The sequence below is a fragment of the Pogoniulus pusillus genome, chromosome 1, assembly GCF_015220805.1.
Source record: "Pogoniulus pusillus isolate bPogPus1 chromosome 1, bPogPus1.pri, whole genome shotgun sequence".
NCBI classification, from domain to species: domain Eukaryota; kingdom Metazoa; phylum Chordata; class Aves; order Piciformes; family Lybiidae; genus Pogoniulus; species Pogoniulus pusillus.
The window spans coordinates 43,728,725-43,741,423 of NC_087264.1; the positions used below are offsets into that span (position 1 = coordinate 43,728,725).

The window sequence follows — 12,699 nt, forward strand, 5'->3', positions numbered from 1 at the left end:
GGAAGGACATGGTGTGGAATAGAAAGGTCAAGGTGATGCCTTGTGCATGCTTTTTAGTACTTTGCTCTTCCCCCCCACCCTGCCCTTCCCAATTTATCTTAAATCATTCCATTATAAGATAGTAATTATTTGTCTGAAGTCTTAGAGGCATCATAGCAGACATTTATCTCCAGAAGGATTCTGAGTGAGGAAAAGGTAATGTGGGTTTCAAGAGAAGCAATTTTATGAGACAAATTGGCAAAAGATAAATTCTTGAAGAACTTTTAAAAATCCTTTTGGCCTTAAGGGGAGAAATAAAATACAATTGAATGTTTAATTCACTTCATTATTTCTAAATAAAATGTTTCTCAGTTTTCCAGGATTTAGGGACAAAACTTTATGTCACTTGGAGATATCAAAAGCATTACTAAATGGTCGCCTTTTTATGGCAAATATTTGGGGCAGACCAGCGAACACAGATGCAAAGAGGAAAAAATGCATGGTCTCAGTTAAAAATACATTGAGCCCTTCTGGAGCCTGTAATCTGCATAGGCTGTGGGGCTCTGTATTCAGCTTTTCCCTTGCTGTAAGGTTAGAATTTGTTTCTTTGACCACAAAAGAAACATTGCAAATAGTAGCTCAACAGTAGATCTTTCCCTAAGTGTTAAAGTTCTTTCACATTTAGAAGGGAGGTAGGTCTTGGTAACAGCTGCTTTTAATAAGGCATTGTAGTGCAGGAAACTGGAATTGAAGAGATCTTGAAAGTAAATCCTGGATTTGCCCTGTTTGCCCATGGTCTCTTTTCTTTGATGTATGATTGCCTTTGTGTTTTGCCTTTTTTTTCCCTGCCAGGAGTGCATCAACTAATTGGTTTTTTTCATAGTGTCTGGTGCCCTGGAGAGACAAAGCATCATTAATAAACTATGTCTTGAAGTCTGTATGTGCAGTTTGGCTGCTCCAATAGTCCTTCTTTGGGTGTGTGGTGTTATACTGTGTTTTTTGGAACAGAACCATTTCCATGACAGGCTTCTCCTCAGTCCAAATGAGTATCAAAATCTAGGATGAAGTTATGGTTCTGCAGAACAGACAGCAAAGAGCCTCAAGCAGCTCTGCCCAAGAAGGGACTGAGCTAGATTAGATCTCCAGTCAGGCCTGGGTTTTTGTGTTTGTTTGGGAGTTTTTGGATTGTTGTTGTTGGTTTGGGGGTTTGTGGGGTTTGTTTTTGTTTTAAGATACATTTTTTCATGTTTCAGTTGCAACGAAGTGTTACATTGTTTTTGGAAAGACTGTTCCCTTGGTTGTGGACGGGGTTGGCAGTGTTTCAAATGGGGAGGGCACCTGTCTGCTCATTGTCCTCTCTTCAGCGTATGAAAATCCACTGGTGATTTCCAGACCTTCACTTTCAGAGTCTTATCTCTTTCCCAGTTTTTGGCCTCTTGTCCATCAGTTATCAGTAGCCCTTTAAATAGTGTTTTTTTGTTTGTTTGTTTGTTTTTTCTTCAAGCTCTCAGAAAGGGAATGGCAAAAGTCTCTATTTCCTTTTGCTCAAAGGAGAGGTCAGAAACATTTTCTCCTGTAGGGGAGATTAGCTAAGCTTCTTGCCATCCCTTTCCCCACTTGTAAGTTTTTATCTCTGCCTTGTGAAGCCTATAGGTCTGGAAAGCCTCCATCTTTCACTCTGTTAGATACCTCAGCTACCTCTTAATCCCTTTTGCTTTTGTGGTGGTGGTGATCTGTACCATTAAACAAGGCACAGCCCTTGATCTTACCTGCTCACATTATGCCTTCATAAAGGTGAACTCTTCTCAGGGTGGCCACAGTTTGCAAAAGAAGATTGATTTATTGATGATAACTGAAAAGCTGTATTAGAACTTGTCCAGGAGGTTGACTATAAAGCACCACCTTGTGAAATCTCATGGAGTCAGTAGCCAGGTTACCTGGTCAGTAAACATTCTCTGAGCAGAAATTAATCACTGGTTCTTCGTGAACTTCTATGCAGATAAAGATAATTACATGGTTTCCAGCAAAATATTCACTCAAATAGTGTTGGGAGATCAATTTATATATCAAATAAAAGGTAAAGCTGTGCCAGCAGTAATTGTACCTGAAATAAATCTCTGTTCACTGAAATGAACTCCCTTATTTTGCAGACAGAATAAGAGAAGAAAGGTTGTTTTCAAATGGTATCTGAGTTCATGCATCTGCTGGGAGCAGCAATCCATTTACCCCATGTTCCAGTGGAAAAAAGGATTATTGAATGTTGAAAGGAAGTGCATCGAAAGCATAGCAGTGTGAATGTACATGGGACTGTTGCTATCCAGCATATTTAGCAGATTCTAGAATGTACCATTACAATGAGAGAAAAACAAGGGTGCTTACTCTTACAGCTCTAAACTTCAAGTAAAAGAAGCACAGCCCAAAATCTTAATGGCCTTTTCAGCTACCAGGCAGCATTGTAGTGGTAGGAAGGGAAGGGGGGAAAAAAAAAAGAGACCATAAAAAGTATTGAAGATATAAGGAAATTTGCTAGGTCTTTTAGTATAAGTAAACTTTGAAATGTAGGTAAAGGGTAAAATGAGGCAGGCCTCTGAGAGAAAGTGGAAGTTGTGGGGGGTTTAAGGAAAAGGACTGTTAATACCAGGGGATAGGAGTAAATCCAGGAGAGGAATCTGAGGTGACCTTGAAGCACAAGAGATGTTTCTTTCTTATTGCTGAGATTTGCTAATATATATGTAGTGAATTCAGTCAGCACAGCAGATATGTATGGTACTAATGGTAACAAACATGCACAACACAAAAGCAAGGTTGTAACTTCTGGATATGGAAGACCTAGTTAATGTCTGCGATGGGTCAAGTTGATCTTTACCAGCTCCAGTCCCAGAGGGCAGAAGTAAGGACTGAGAGAAAGAAGATCTGCCCACTATAATTGAAGATCATGTTCATGAGCAGCTAAGGAATCTGAACATGCATAAGTCCATTGGCCCTGACAAGATCTGCCCACGGGTCCTGAGGGAACTGGCAAATGAAGTTGCTAAACCACTGTCCATCATATTTGAAAGGTCATGGCAGACTGGTGAAGTTCCTGCTGACTGGAAAAGAGGAAACATCTTCAAGAAGGGAAAAAAGCATGACCCCAGGAACTACAGACCAGTCAGTCTCATCTCTGTGCCTAGCAAGATCATGGAGCAGATCCTCTTGAAGGCTCTGCTGAGGCAAATGGAAAACAAAGCAGAGGTGACTGGTGGTAACCAGCAATGGCTTCACCAAGGGCAAATCATGCCTGACAAATTTGGTGGCTTTTTATGATGAAGTCATAGCAACAGTGGACAAGGGAAGGGCAACTGACATCATCTACCTGGACCTAAGGCATTTGACTCTGTCCCACATGACATCCTGACCACCAAACTGGAAAAACACAGACTGGATGGATGGAGCACTGCTGGACAAGGAATTGGCTGGATGGTCACACACAGAGAGTGGTGATCAAGGGCACAATGTCCACCTGGAAACCAGTGACAAGTGATGTCCCTCAGGGGTCAGTGCTGGGACGGGTGCTGTTTGACATCTTTGTCAGTAATATGGACAGAGGAATCAGGTGCACCTTTAGCAAGTTTGCAGATGACATCAAGCCATGTGGCACAGTCGACTTGCTAGAGGGCAGGGATGTCATCCAGAGGGACCTGGACAGGCTGGAGAGGTGCGCCCACACCAACCTCATGATAATCAACAAGGCCAAGCGTAAGGTCCTGCACCTGGGTGGGCACAATCCCAAGCACAAGTACAGGCTGGGTGGCGAATGGCTGGAGAGCAGCCCTGAGGAAAAGGAGCTGGGGTTCTGGGTTGATGAAAAGCTCAACGTGAGCTGGCAGTGTGCATGTGCACTGCAGACAGCAACCATGTCCTGGGCTGCATCAAGAGAAGCATGGCCAGCAGGGCAAGGGAGGTGATTCTCCCCCTTTAATCTGTTCTTATCAGAGCCCACCTGGAGCACTGTCTGCACAGTACAACACAAGAAGGACATCAAACTGCTGGAGTGAGTCCAGAGGCCAGCCACAAAGATGATCAGAGGGCTGGAGCACCTCTGTTATGAGGACAGGTTACAAGAGTTGGGGCTCTTCAGCCTGGAGAAGAGAAGGCTTCAAAGAGACCTTGTAATAGCCTTCCAGTATCTGAATGGCCCTACAGGAAGGGTGGGGAGGGAGTATTTACAAGGTCTTGTAATGACAGTATGAGAGGTAATGGGTTTAAACTTGAAGAGGGGGGAGATTTAAACTAGCTGTTAGGAAACTGTTCTTTCCAGTGAGGGTGGTGAGACACTGGAACAGGTTGCACAGGGAGGTTGTGGATGCTCCCTTTCTGGAGGTGTTCAAGATCAGGTTGGATGAGGCCTTGAGTGACCTGTTCCTAGTGGGAGGTGTCCCTGTCTATGGTGGGAGGTTGGAACTAGATGATGTTTGAGGTCCCTTCCAACCTAAACCATTCTATGATTCTAAGCAAAGCAGATGAAACGTGTTCTGACAAAGCTCAAAACAATGCTTCTGTGTTTTCTTCAGTGCCATCTACTGGCACAGTTACCAATTGAAAATGTGTAGCCCAAGACTATTCTCCTAATAGACAGCAGTTTACAAGCATTTGTTTCTTTTATTTTAGGAGCAAGGCAAGATTGGTGTGGTCTTCAATATTGGCACAGTGGACATCTCTATCAAAGAGGAAAGTACACCTGTAAATGATGGCAAATACCATGTGGTACGCTTTACCAGGAATGGTGGCAACGCCACACTTCAGGTTGACAGCTGGCCAGTGAACGAACACTACCCAACAGGTACATATTTATCTCTCTTTGATTTCTTTTTCAGTTATCTATACCTACAAACTAACGTTTAGTAACAATTGATTGCTATATAAACTTTTCTTGCTTCATCTTGACAACTGATTGACCAGTTTAGTGGCGCATGTTCTATTTGTTGGAGATGAAAGTAGTTGTCCTTCACACTGGAAGAATAAGCATGCCAGCTGTGTGACATGGTGCACATAAATCCTGCTATTTCAGAGGTCTCTAAGTGAATCTTGGTTCTGCAGAGAGTTACAAACTAATTCAACAACAAACTTGGTTTTGCTACTTGTGATATTTCCTATCTGTTTAAGGAGAAGTGTTGAACAGACTGTACAAAAAGGAGAGGTGACTCTAGCCACTTTCAAGATACTGTCTATATAAATGTAGAGTTGAGGTGTACAGTAAGTGGAAGATTAAGTTGCAGGTATTTGAACAGACCTTATTTTTGCCTCATAACCTTCCCAGCATCTGAATTTGACTCTCTTTTAGGTTTGTAGATACAGAGGCAGACACATAGTTTAGCCAAAACTGTCTAGTCTTAGCTGGCTTTAGGTCAAAATGCAGTGAAACAATTCAGTATCTCCTTGGAAATTGTTACCCTAAACCCACCAGAAACAGTGAGCAGCTGACTCTTGAGTCACTGAAACTGCTTTATCTCACCACTGGCAAATCACAGTCTTGGGTTACTATATGTCATTGTGCTAAAAAGTTGAACTCACTCCAAATGGAAAACAGGTTGTTGTATGTGATGCTACATGTGATGTATCACAGTGCATAGAACAGGCTTCCCAGAGAAGTCGTGGAGCTCCTCCTCTGGAGACTTTCAAGGCCTGTCTGGATGTGTTCTTCTGTGATCTGTGTTAGATAGTATTGTCCTGCTCTGGCAGCAGGGTTGGACTCGATGATCTTCTTGGGTTCCTTCCAATGCCTAATATCCTGTGGTCCTGTGCATAAGGTAGCTGAGGGTTGGCGGTGTGGATGGTTATGAAAGTCAGGAGGAGCACAGAGAAAGAATTCCAGCATTAATGACACCATTTTTAATCAAATGTTTTTGTCTAAGATTGAGAAGTCATCTTCTTGTTGGCTTCCAGTACTGTCTAAACAACTTCCAGGTCTTCCTTTCTAAGTTGCACTTAACTGACCTAGGAAAGAAAGAAGAACTCTGCAGAAAACATAAGACAATTTATTAGTTGTGCAGGAGTGAAGTGACTTAGCCTCAAACTATGAGAAATACTCTGATTGTTTATGCAGTGTTACAGTAATAAATCATTCCAAGGGGATTTAATCTCTTTCATTCACTCAAAGTGCACAAATTTTTAATGTGAACAGCCTGTCCTGTGGTGCTCTCTACCATACATTCAACATGACAATTTGTCATTGTTGTGGTGATAGGTATGCAAAAGAGTACATTTTAATAATTATCCTTATTTCTATGAAATAATTACTTCTGAAGAATGGTGTGACTGAGCTGAGGTAGCTCCATTGACTAGCAAGGGACATGAGGCTAGGAGAGGCCCAAACCAAGCATGTTTCTTCTGCACTTTCCATCAATTATTTCTGCGATAAAATATCTCTGATCCAGTTGGCAGCCAATTACAGTCAGTAAAAACTCCATGAATAAATTTTCTTCCTACATTACTTGCTGTAGTAAGTCCCTGGTGTAAAGAAACAAAATATTCAGCTCATTGCTTTAGAGATTTTTTTTTAAAGGAAAATAAATTATGCTTGGAAACTGTCTCAGTACCCTCTGCTTCTGTCTTGGTTAAAGATATTCCTATGTTTTCATTGGAATATGTATAGTTTTATGGAATCAGCATTCTTCTTATGTTCTGGGCTAGTACAGAATATATGCAGTCATACCCCAAGGGAAAAGGACATCTTTATATTCCAGACACCTTTTCCTTTCCGTGCGCATATTTCAGTTTCTGTCTGTTTGCAGTAGATTAACTTTTCAGCCTGGCCCTGTGAAAATAGTGTTCTGGGATTGTACCTTTTGTGTGTGCATGGTGCTCTTATTTTTTCCAGTTTCTTCAATGTGATTTCTTAGTTGAATTTGAAAAGGGGGCACCAGTTGAAAAAAATAAAGATCCTACCTGTCCTCCGAGGAAAATAACCAAGAGAGAAGGGCAGTGTTCCAGCTGTTTTAGAGGAAAGGGCTGCTGTTTCATTTCAGTCCATGTTAAATGGCAGAATATAATAAAGAGGCAGTATGAATGCCTCAGATCCAGGAAAAGCTTCAGGGAGACAATAACTACAGGAAATCATTCCTTATTACTTCCATTTTCTGTGCAATTTATGATTTAAAAGATGACAAAACAAGAGCTTGTAAAATGTATACTTTTTTGTCTTTCACAAACCAAACTCATGCTGGTGTTTCTTCACTCTGTAAAAAGCTTTGTGGTTGGGTTGACCTAGGCTAACCTGTTTCAGCTGGAGACTGCTGAAACTGCAATTCATATGGAACTTGTGTAATGGCTAAGGAATCCTGTATTTTATGCACAGAATGGCTTCTTTCTGAGCACAGTAATTTGTAGGGTTTAGCAAACATCATATGTGTAGCTCATGGATGTTTGGGCACACTGTGTTGTCTGTAATGTCACAGAATCACAGAATTACTGAGGCTGGAATAGACCTCCAAGATCATAGTCCAGCAGTTTGATGTGTGTTTGCTTTTCTACACAGTGCTACATTTTATCAAACTTATATAAACTACCTAAAGTACCTTCCTTATCACCACACATGGTACAATCTTCAGGTAGCAGAGCTGTGTTCTGAGTGGCATTTCCATGATCCTCTCTTGAGTTTTATTACCTGTAGAAGGATTGTACATTAGACTCATCATTACTTGCTCAATGGAAAGTACGAATAAAAGTGGAATATTCATTAAATGAGCAAAGAGAGAGAATATTGTCTTTCCTTAAAACACAGTCTTCAGTTAAATTGAAATTAAATGAAACTAGCCCAATGGGACTGAAAGACTTCAAAGCTGTACTTTTGCAACTTACAATAAAAGATAAGTGGAAGAAAATCAGAAAAGCAACACATTTACCACTCGAGCACTGACGTTTTGAGTTCTTTAGCATCCGGTTGCAACTCAGTCACCTGCAACATGAGTTTTATGATTTTCTTGTGAAGAAAAGGGTTAGAGGGGAAATGGAAAAGGAGGATATTAACTTGGAGCTAACACTGGCTGAGCATTAGGTCTGAAATAATCCCAGTTATTGCCTGTAGTGTTCTAAGCCCGCTAGAGTCTTTCTGACTGGCCAGTGACACTCTGAACAGTGGCCTGGTATAGGTATCTGAGACAAAGCTCCTGAGAACTGGGTGATGGCAAATAGTAGCATTAGCCCTGGGGCTGTTGTCTGCAATTCAGCTGTTGTGGTTTCCTTCAGCCAAAACCATTGAGGCACTTATGGTTTATCTATATTAGTTTTGCTCTTTCTTCTCTCCCTCAAGTACACATTAACGAGATGAGCTTTTTCCCATAGGCTGTAATGACAGCCAATTCCTTGGCACTTGATTTATTAAGTTGGTTGTCACAGTGTATTTCTTTTTTCAGTCAGGTTATACAGCTTTTGCTAATGTATGTACAAATTTCTATGCTCTGAAGTAGAGTTTCCCATACTGCTTCCATTCTGTTGTCCCATGTGCTTTCATTCACCCTTTGGTGGACATCTCAGATAACAGATTGTGCTTGGTGACTGCTATTTTCATGCCTTTATGTTCCTAACAAGGATGAGGAGCCCTCTTTGTATCTAAATCTTTTTTAGTGACAAAGTAGGATTCATTTTGCACTAACAATGGATAACAAGCAGGAAGAGGAAGCATCTGACATTTTTGTTTCAGACTGCAGTAAAAAACATCAAAGTTGAGGCATAGTGGGATAAAAGGATTTAAATTAGAAGTTTAGAGGTTTGGGATGGAGTCAACAGAGTGAAAAACAAGTCTTCTGTCTTGACACAGAACTGGAATAACTCAGCTCCTAAATTTTCATTAATTCTTAGACAGGACAGAGAAAAAAAAATCTCATGTCTGAGAATTAATGTGAGTTTCCTGATTTGTTGTATATTTCAAAACAAGCCTGATATTCTTGTTCATTCATCCATGCGCTGACCAAATTTTCTGCAGTAGAAAAAGCCCACAAAACTAGGTAAAAAGAAGTTGTAAAGAAATAGTATCAGTGATGCCAAAATAAAGTCTTAATTGGGCCAATGTTTTAAAGGAGAAGATTTTGAAAAAAGGGAATAAATGAGGAAGAGGTTGTAATATAAAGAAATACATGATTTAGCCAGAGAACTGTAGCCTGGATTTTATTAATGCATTGAAAATTAAGAAATAGGACAGAATTAAGGAACTGGGTCCTTATCAGGATTCATTAGTTCAGCCACTCAATACAGATGCTGTTTTTTTTCTTCTTTATCATTCTCTTGAGTGATCTCTCAGCCTTCTTTTAGGGAGTCTCTGCCACTTTAAATGACATTAATATGCAGTTCTATTGGTACCGAAAGATTTCATCCTCTGTGCCCCTACTTCCTCTTCTGTCTCAAGTACACATTGGAATGAAGTTGGATTTTAGGAAAAGCTGGGCAGTTAACTCTTGACAGCAGAACTCCAGAGACTCTTTAACTGCTCTGGCAAGTACTGTGGTCTGGTGAGTACATATCTATGAAACAAAAAAGTTGGTTCTGAGATTCTTATATCTCTTCTGGGTCTTTCCCTTCAGAACAGTTCTGGTTCCAAGGACCCAGTGCCTCTGAACAGCTAGGGCACATCTTGTGGTTTACTATAATTTGAAAGGAATCCAGTTTGTTTTCCCTTGAGAACATTTCAGTATGTGAACCAAAGTGTACCAAACAAAGTGAGTTGGGAGCTACATCTTGTAGGTACACCTCTCAGTCAAACCAAAATCCTGATGTAGATAGATCTTATTGTAGTATCCATCTGCAGCTGGAATGAAAGTCTCATTCTTTCATTACTCCTTCCCTCACATTGCTTAAACAGCCAAATTTCTGGGTTTGGTGCTCTCATCTTCTGCTTAGAGCAATCACTTTACCAATGCCATTCACCTAGGAAAAATGGCCACATGGGAGTGGAAATGATCTATCAGGATAAAGGGAAAGATATGGTGGCCTCCTTTATCAGGAAGGCTGATTTATGTCAGTCTTCACTGAATTACATCTTTAGTAGTCTGTGTGAGACAAAGTCATTCTTTCTCACCTGTCATTCTCTGAACCAAAACACCTTCTAGAAGCACGAGTTAAACTGATAGTGGTCTAGATTGTCCCACCTGTCTAAAATGTGAAAGGCATGAAGTCTCTTCTGCTACAATATATTTTTCATTTACTTAAGATCTAAAATTGCTTGGTTAGTACCAGACATGTTATGTGAGACAGGGAAGAAAATGGGCTGATTTGCTACTTGCCTCTTTCAAGCAAACTGAAGTACTGCAAATGAAATTCCCCGAGTTTTACACAATTGTGACTGCTGAAGTAGAGTTCATAGTCTACTTTGAAATAGGTTGTTTCTTGTCCTACTCAAACCATTTATTGCCTTTCCCTTGATGCTTTCAATCTCCTTCCACAAGTGGTGCTCTTTTTGTTCAACGAAGTCCATTTCTCACCTCATCCTTCTACTGGAGGGACTTTGAGGAGAATGTTATTTCTTTTCTTTTTCTTGTCTCTTCTTCATTCTTTTTGGTTTTATTTAGTTTTTATCAGCAACATTTTCTTTCTCACCCTCTGTGATTTCCCAGCCATGAGATAAATAGCCTTGTATCTTACAAGCTAAATACAATTACTGCTATCAAAACTGGAGTCTTTCTCTCCCTGTAAATGTCTCTTGGAAGCAGATAAGCTGTTCAAGGCAAACTGCAGGCTTCTGCCTAATCCTGAGATTAAACATAACCACCCGGAAGACAGCAAGAGATAATTGGGGGTGGGGGGCTGGGGAGGGTGGTGTTGGGAGGAGGCAATCAGGAGAGGAGAAGAGAGGAGGAGAAAGTGAGATCCTCTCCTAAGATATTGAGGACACATACAAGGCTCAAGGTTATTTGTAAAGGAATTGCACAAAACACACACGAGCTTGTCCTGATGAGGAATTTCCTCAGATAATGCAGCAGTTGTTGTAGTTGTTAAAGACAAAATTTAACAAGGATTTGTTTGATGTAAGGTGTAGAGGGAAGCTGTAGGAAGCAGCTCCCAGCCATGGCTGCTAGTTTTTATGTATTGGTCCTCATCTTGTCCTTGAAACAGGAGGTCTGACAAGGTTGCATCCAGATTCTTTGCACATGCTGGCTTGAGTTCATCTCACTGGTTTTATACTGAATATGGAGAGACAGTAGATTTCCTAAGAGTAAATCAGGGGACTGAGATAGCTTTTCTGGTTTCTGTTTGGCTACCTGCTCACTCTCTAAATGAGGGTAGCTTAACCCTCCCATTTGTGAAACAATCAGCATTAATTTTCTAGGAAATAAGGGTGCCTTAATTACAGAGGAATAGTGTGCTATACCTGTAGTAGTTTCAATTATATCCAAGGCAGGATTACTGAAGACAGATAGCCTTTATGAGCCAGTCTAGTCCAGTTGAAAAAAGCTACCTTATTTCTGGATATATGTTCTTCTTGATTTTTTTTTTCACCAGTGACATTTTCATCTACTAATTTTTTTAAGCTCTTGTGTTTCTGAAAACTTGTCTGTATTTTTTAACTGTATTTTTATCTAGTGGGATATTACCTCTCCCAGCTTTGTTTTACTAATGCATTAGCCAAAAAGAAGATAACTTGGATAATCTAATAGTAGCATTGCTGAAGGACTTAAGAAAAGTCTATGTATACTTTCTTCAACTATAAATATTGTAAATATTATGCAATGTTGTGATTATTAGTTCTCATGATATCAGTAATGCAGAATCTGATGCAGATAGGATATTAACACGGGAAACTCCAAGGCAGACCTAACTGGAATGTCTGAGTTATGTCAACAAATTCTTCCTTTCTAAGTTTATACTTATCTTCCCTGCACAGCCCATATTGGACTACTTCAGTCATTTCCAAATGCTTGGTAGCTGACCCTTACAAGAGGACATATCCAATCCTCTGTGCATTGCATAGCATATCTCCCTTAAATTCCCTCTGTCTCTTCCAGAGTGTTTTTGTCATCTTTTCATTGCCTCTTCCCCAATCCCTGACCCCCTCTCCAAATCTGGGGGTGGCCTCCTTGTGCCCCTTCCCTCTGTAAGATTTGAGTTAATTATGATCTCCTCCTCACTTCTGAAACCTTACTTCTGAAGCCAGGGTAATAGCTTGGCTGATTCCAGTTGCCTCCATGAAGAGGCACATGGATTTTATGCTTGACTATTTGGAATCTTTAATAAGTCTTGCTGCTTGATGTACAAGCTGTAGAGATTTCATTGTGATGTTGCCAAATTCCATTGTTGTCTTAATATTCTCCTATCTATATGCCCTTGTGAATGGTTAATGAGTCAGGAGCAAGAGCGCTGAAGTTTGATTTGCCCTGTGGGCTGAATGTGATTCCCAAGGTTCTCACAATATACTTGTTGGTGGGTTTGGATTTTTCATGTTGCACTCATTTTGTGGAACTGAAATTTGCTTTCAGATGCTTTCTATCAGTCTGATTTGGAGATGGCTTGCAAAGTGCCATTGACAGATTTACTGCATTTCATAATGAGCCTAAACCATATAAAAAGATGGGGTTAATAAAACAGCATTGGAGAAGCACATTTTGAAGGCAGTGCTGTGACATATGTTGAAAGATCTGCCAAGAGGGATGATTAAAGCATGACAAGTTGATGAAATCAAGAGTTGATTGTAGGTTGTCACTGCAGGGCCATAGCATCTATAATATATTTATAAGGTTGGAAAACACGTAC

The 12,699-nt window shown here is 40.4% G+C and overlaps 1 protein-coding gene across 36 annotated transcripts in view; it reads left to right on the plus strand.

Moving 5' to 3' along the window:
* The window catches only part of NRXN3 (neurexin 3), a 1,092,565-nt gene that overhangs the window by 947,444 nt on the left and 132,422 nt on the right, over positions 1-12,699 (plus strand). For all 36 annotated transcript variants that reach the window (XM_064150720.1, XM_064150904.1, XM_064150893.1 and 33 more), the window contains one exon: positions 4,630-4,801. In XM_064150720.1, the coding sequence (XP_064006790.1) occupies positions 4,630-4,801 (172 nt within the window). The remainder of the gene's footprint in view (positions 1-4,629; positions 4,802-12,699) is intronic.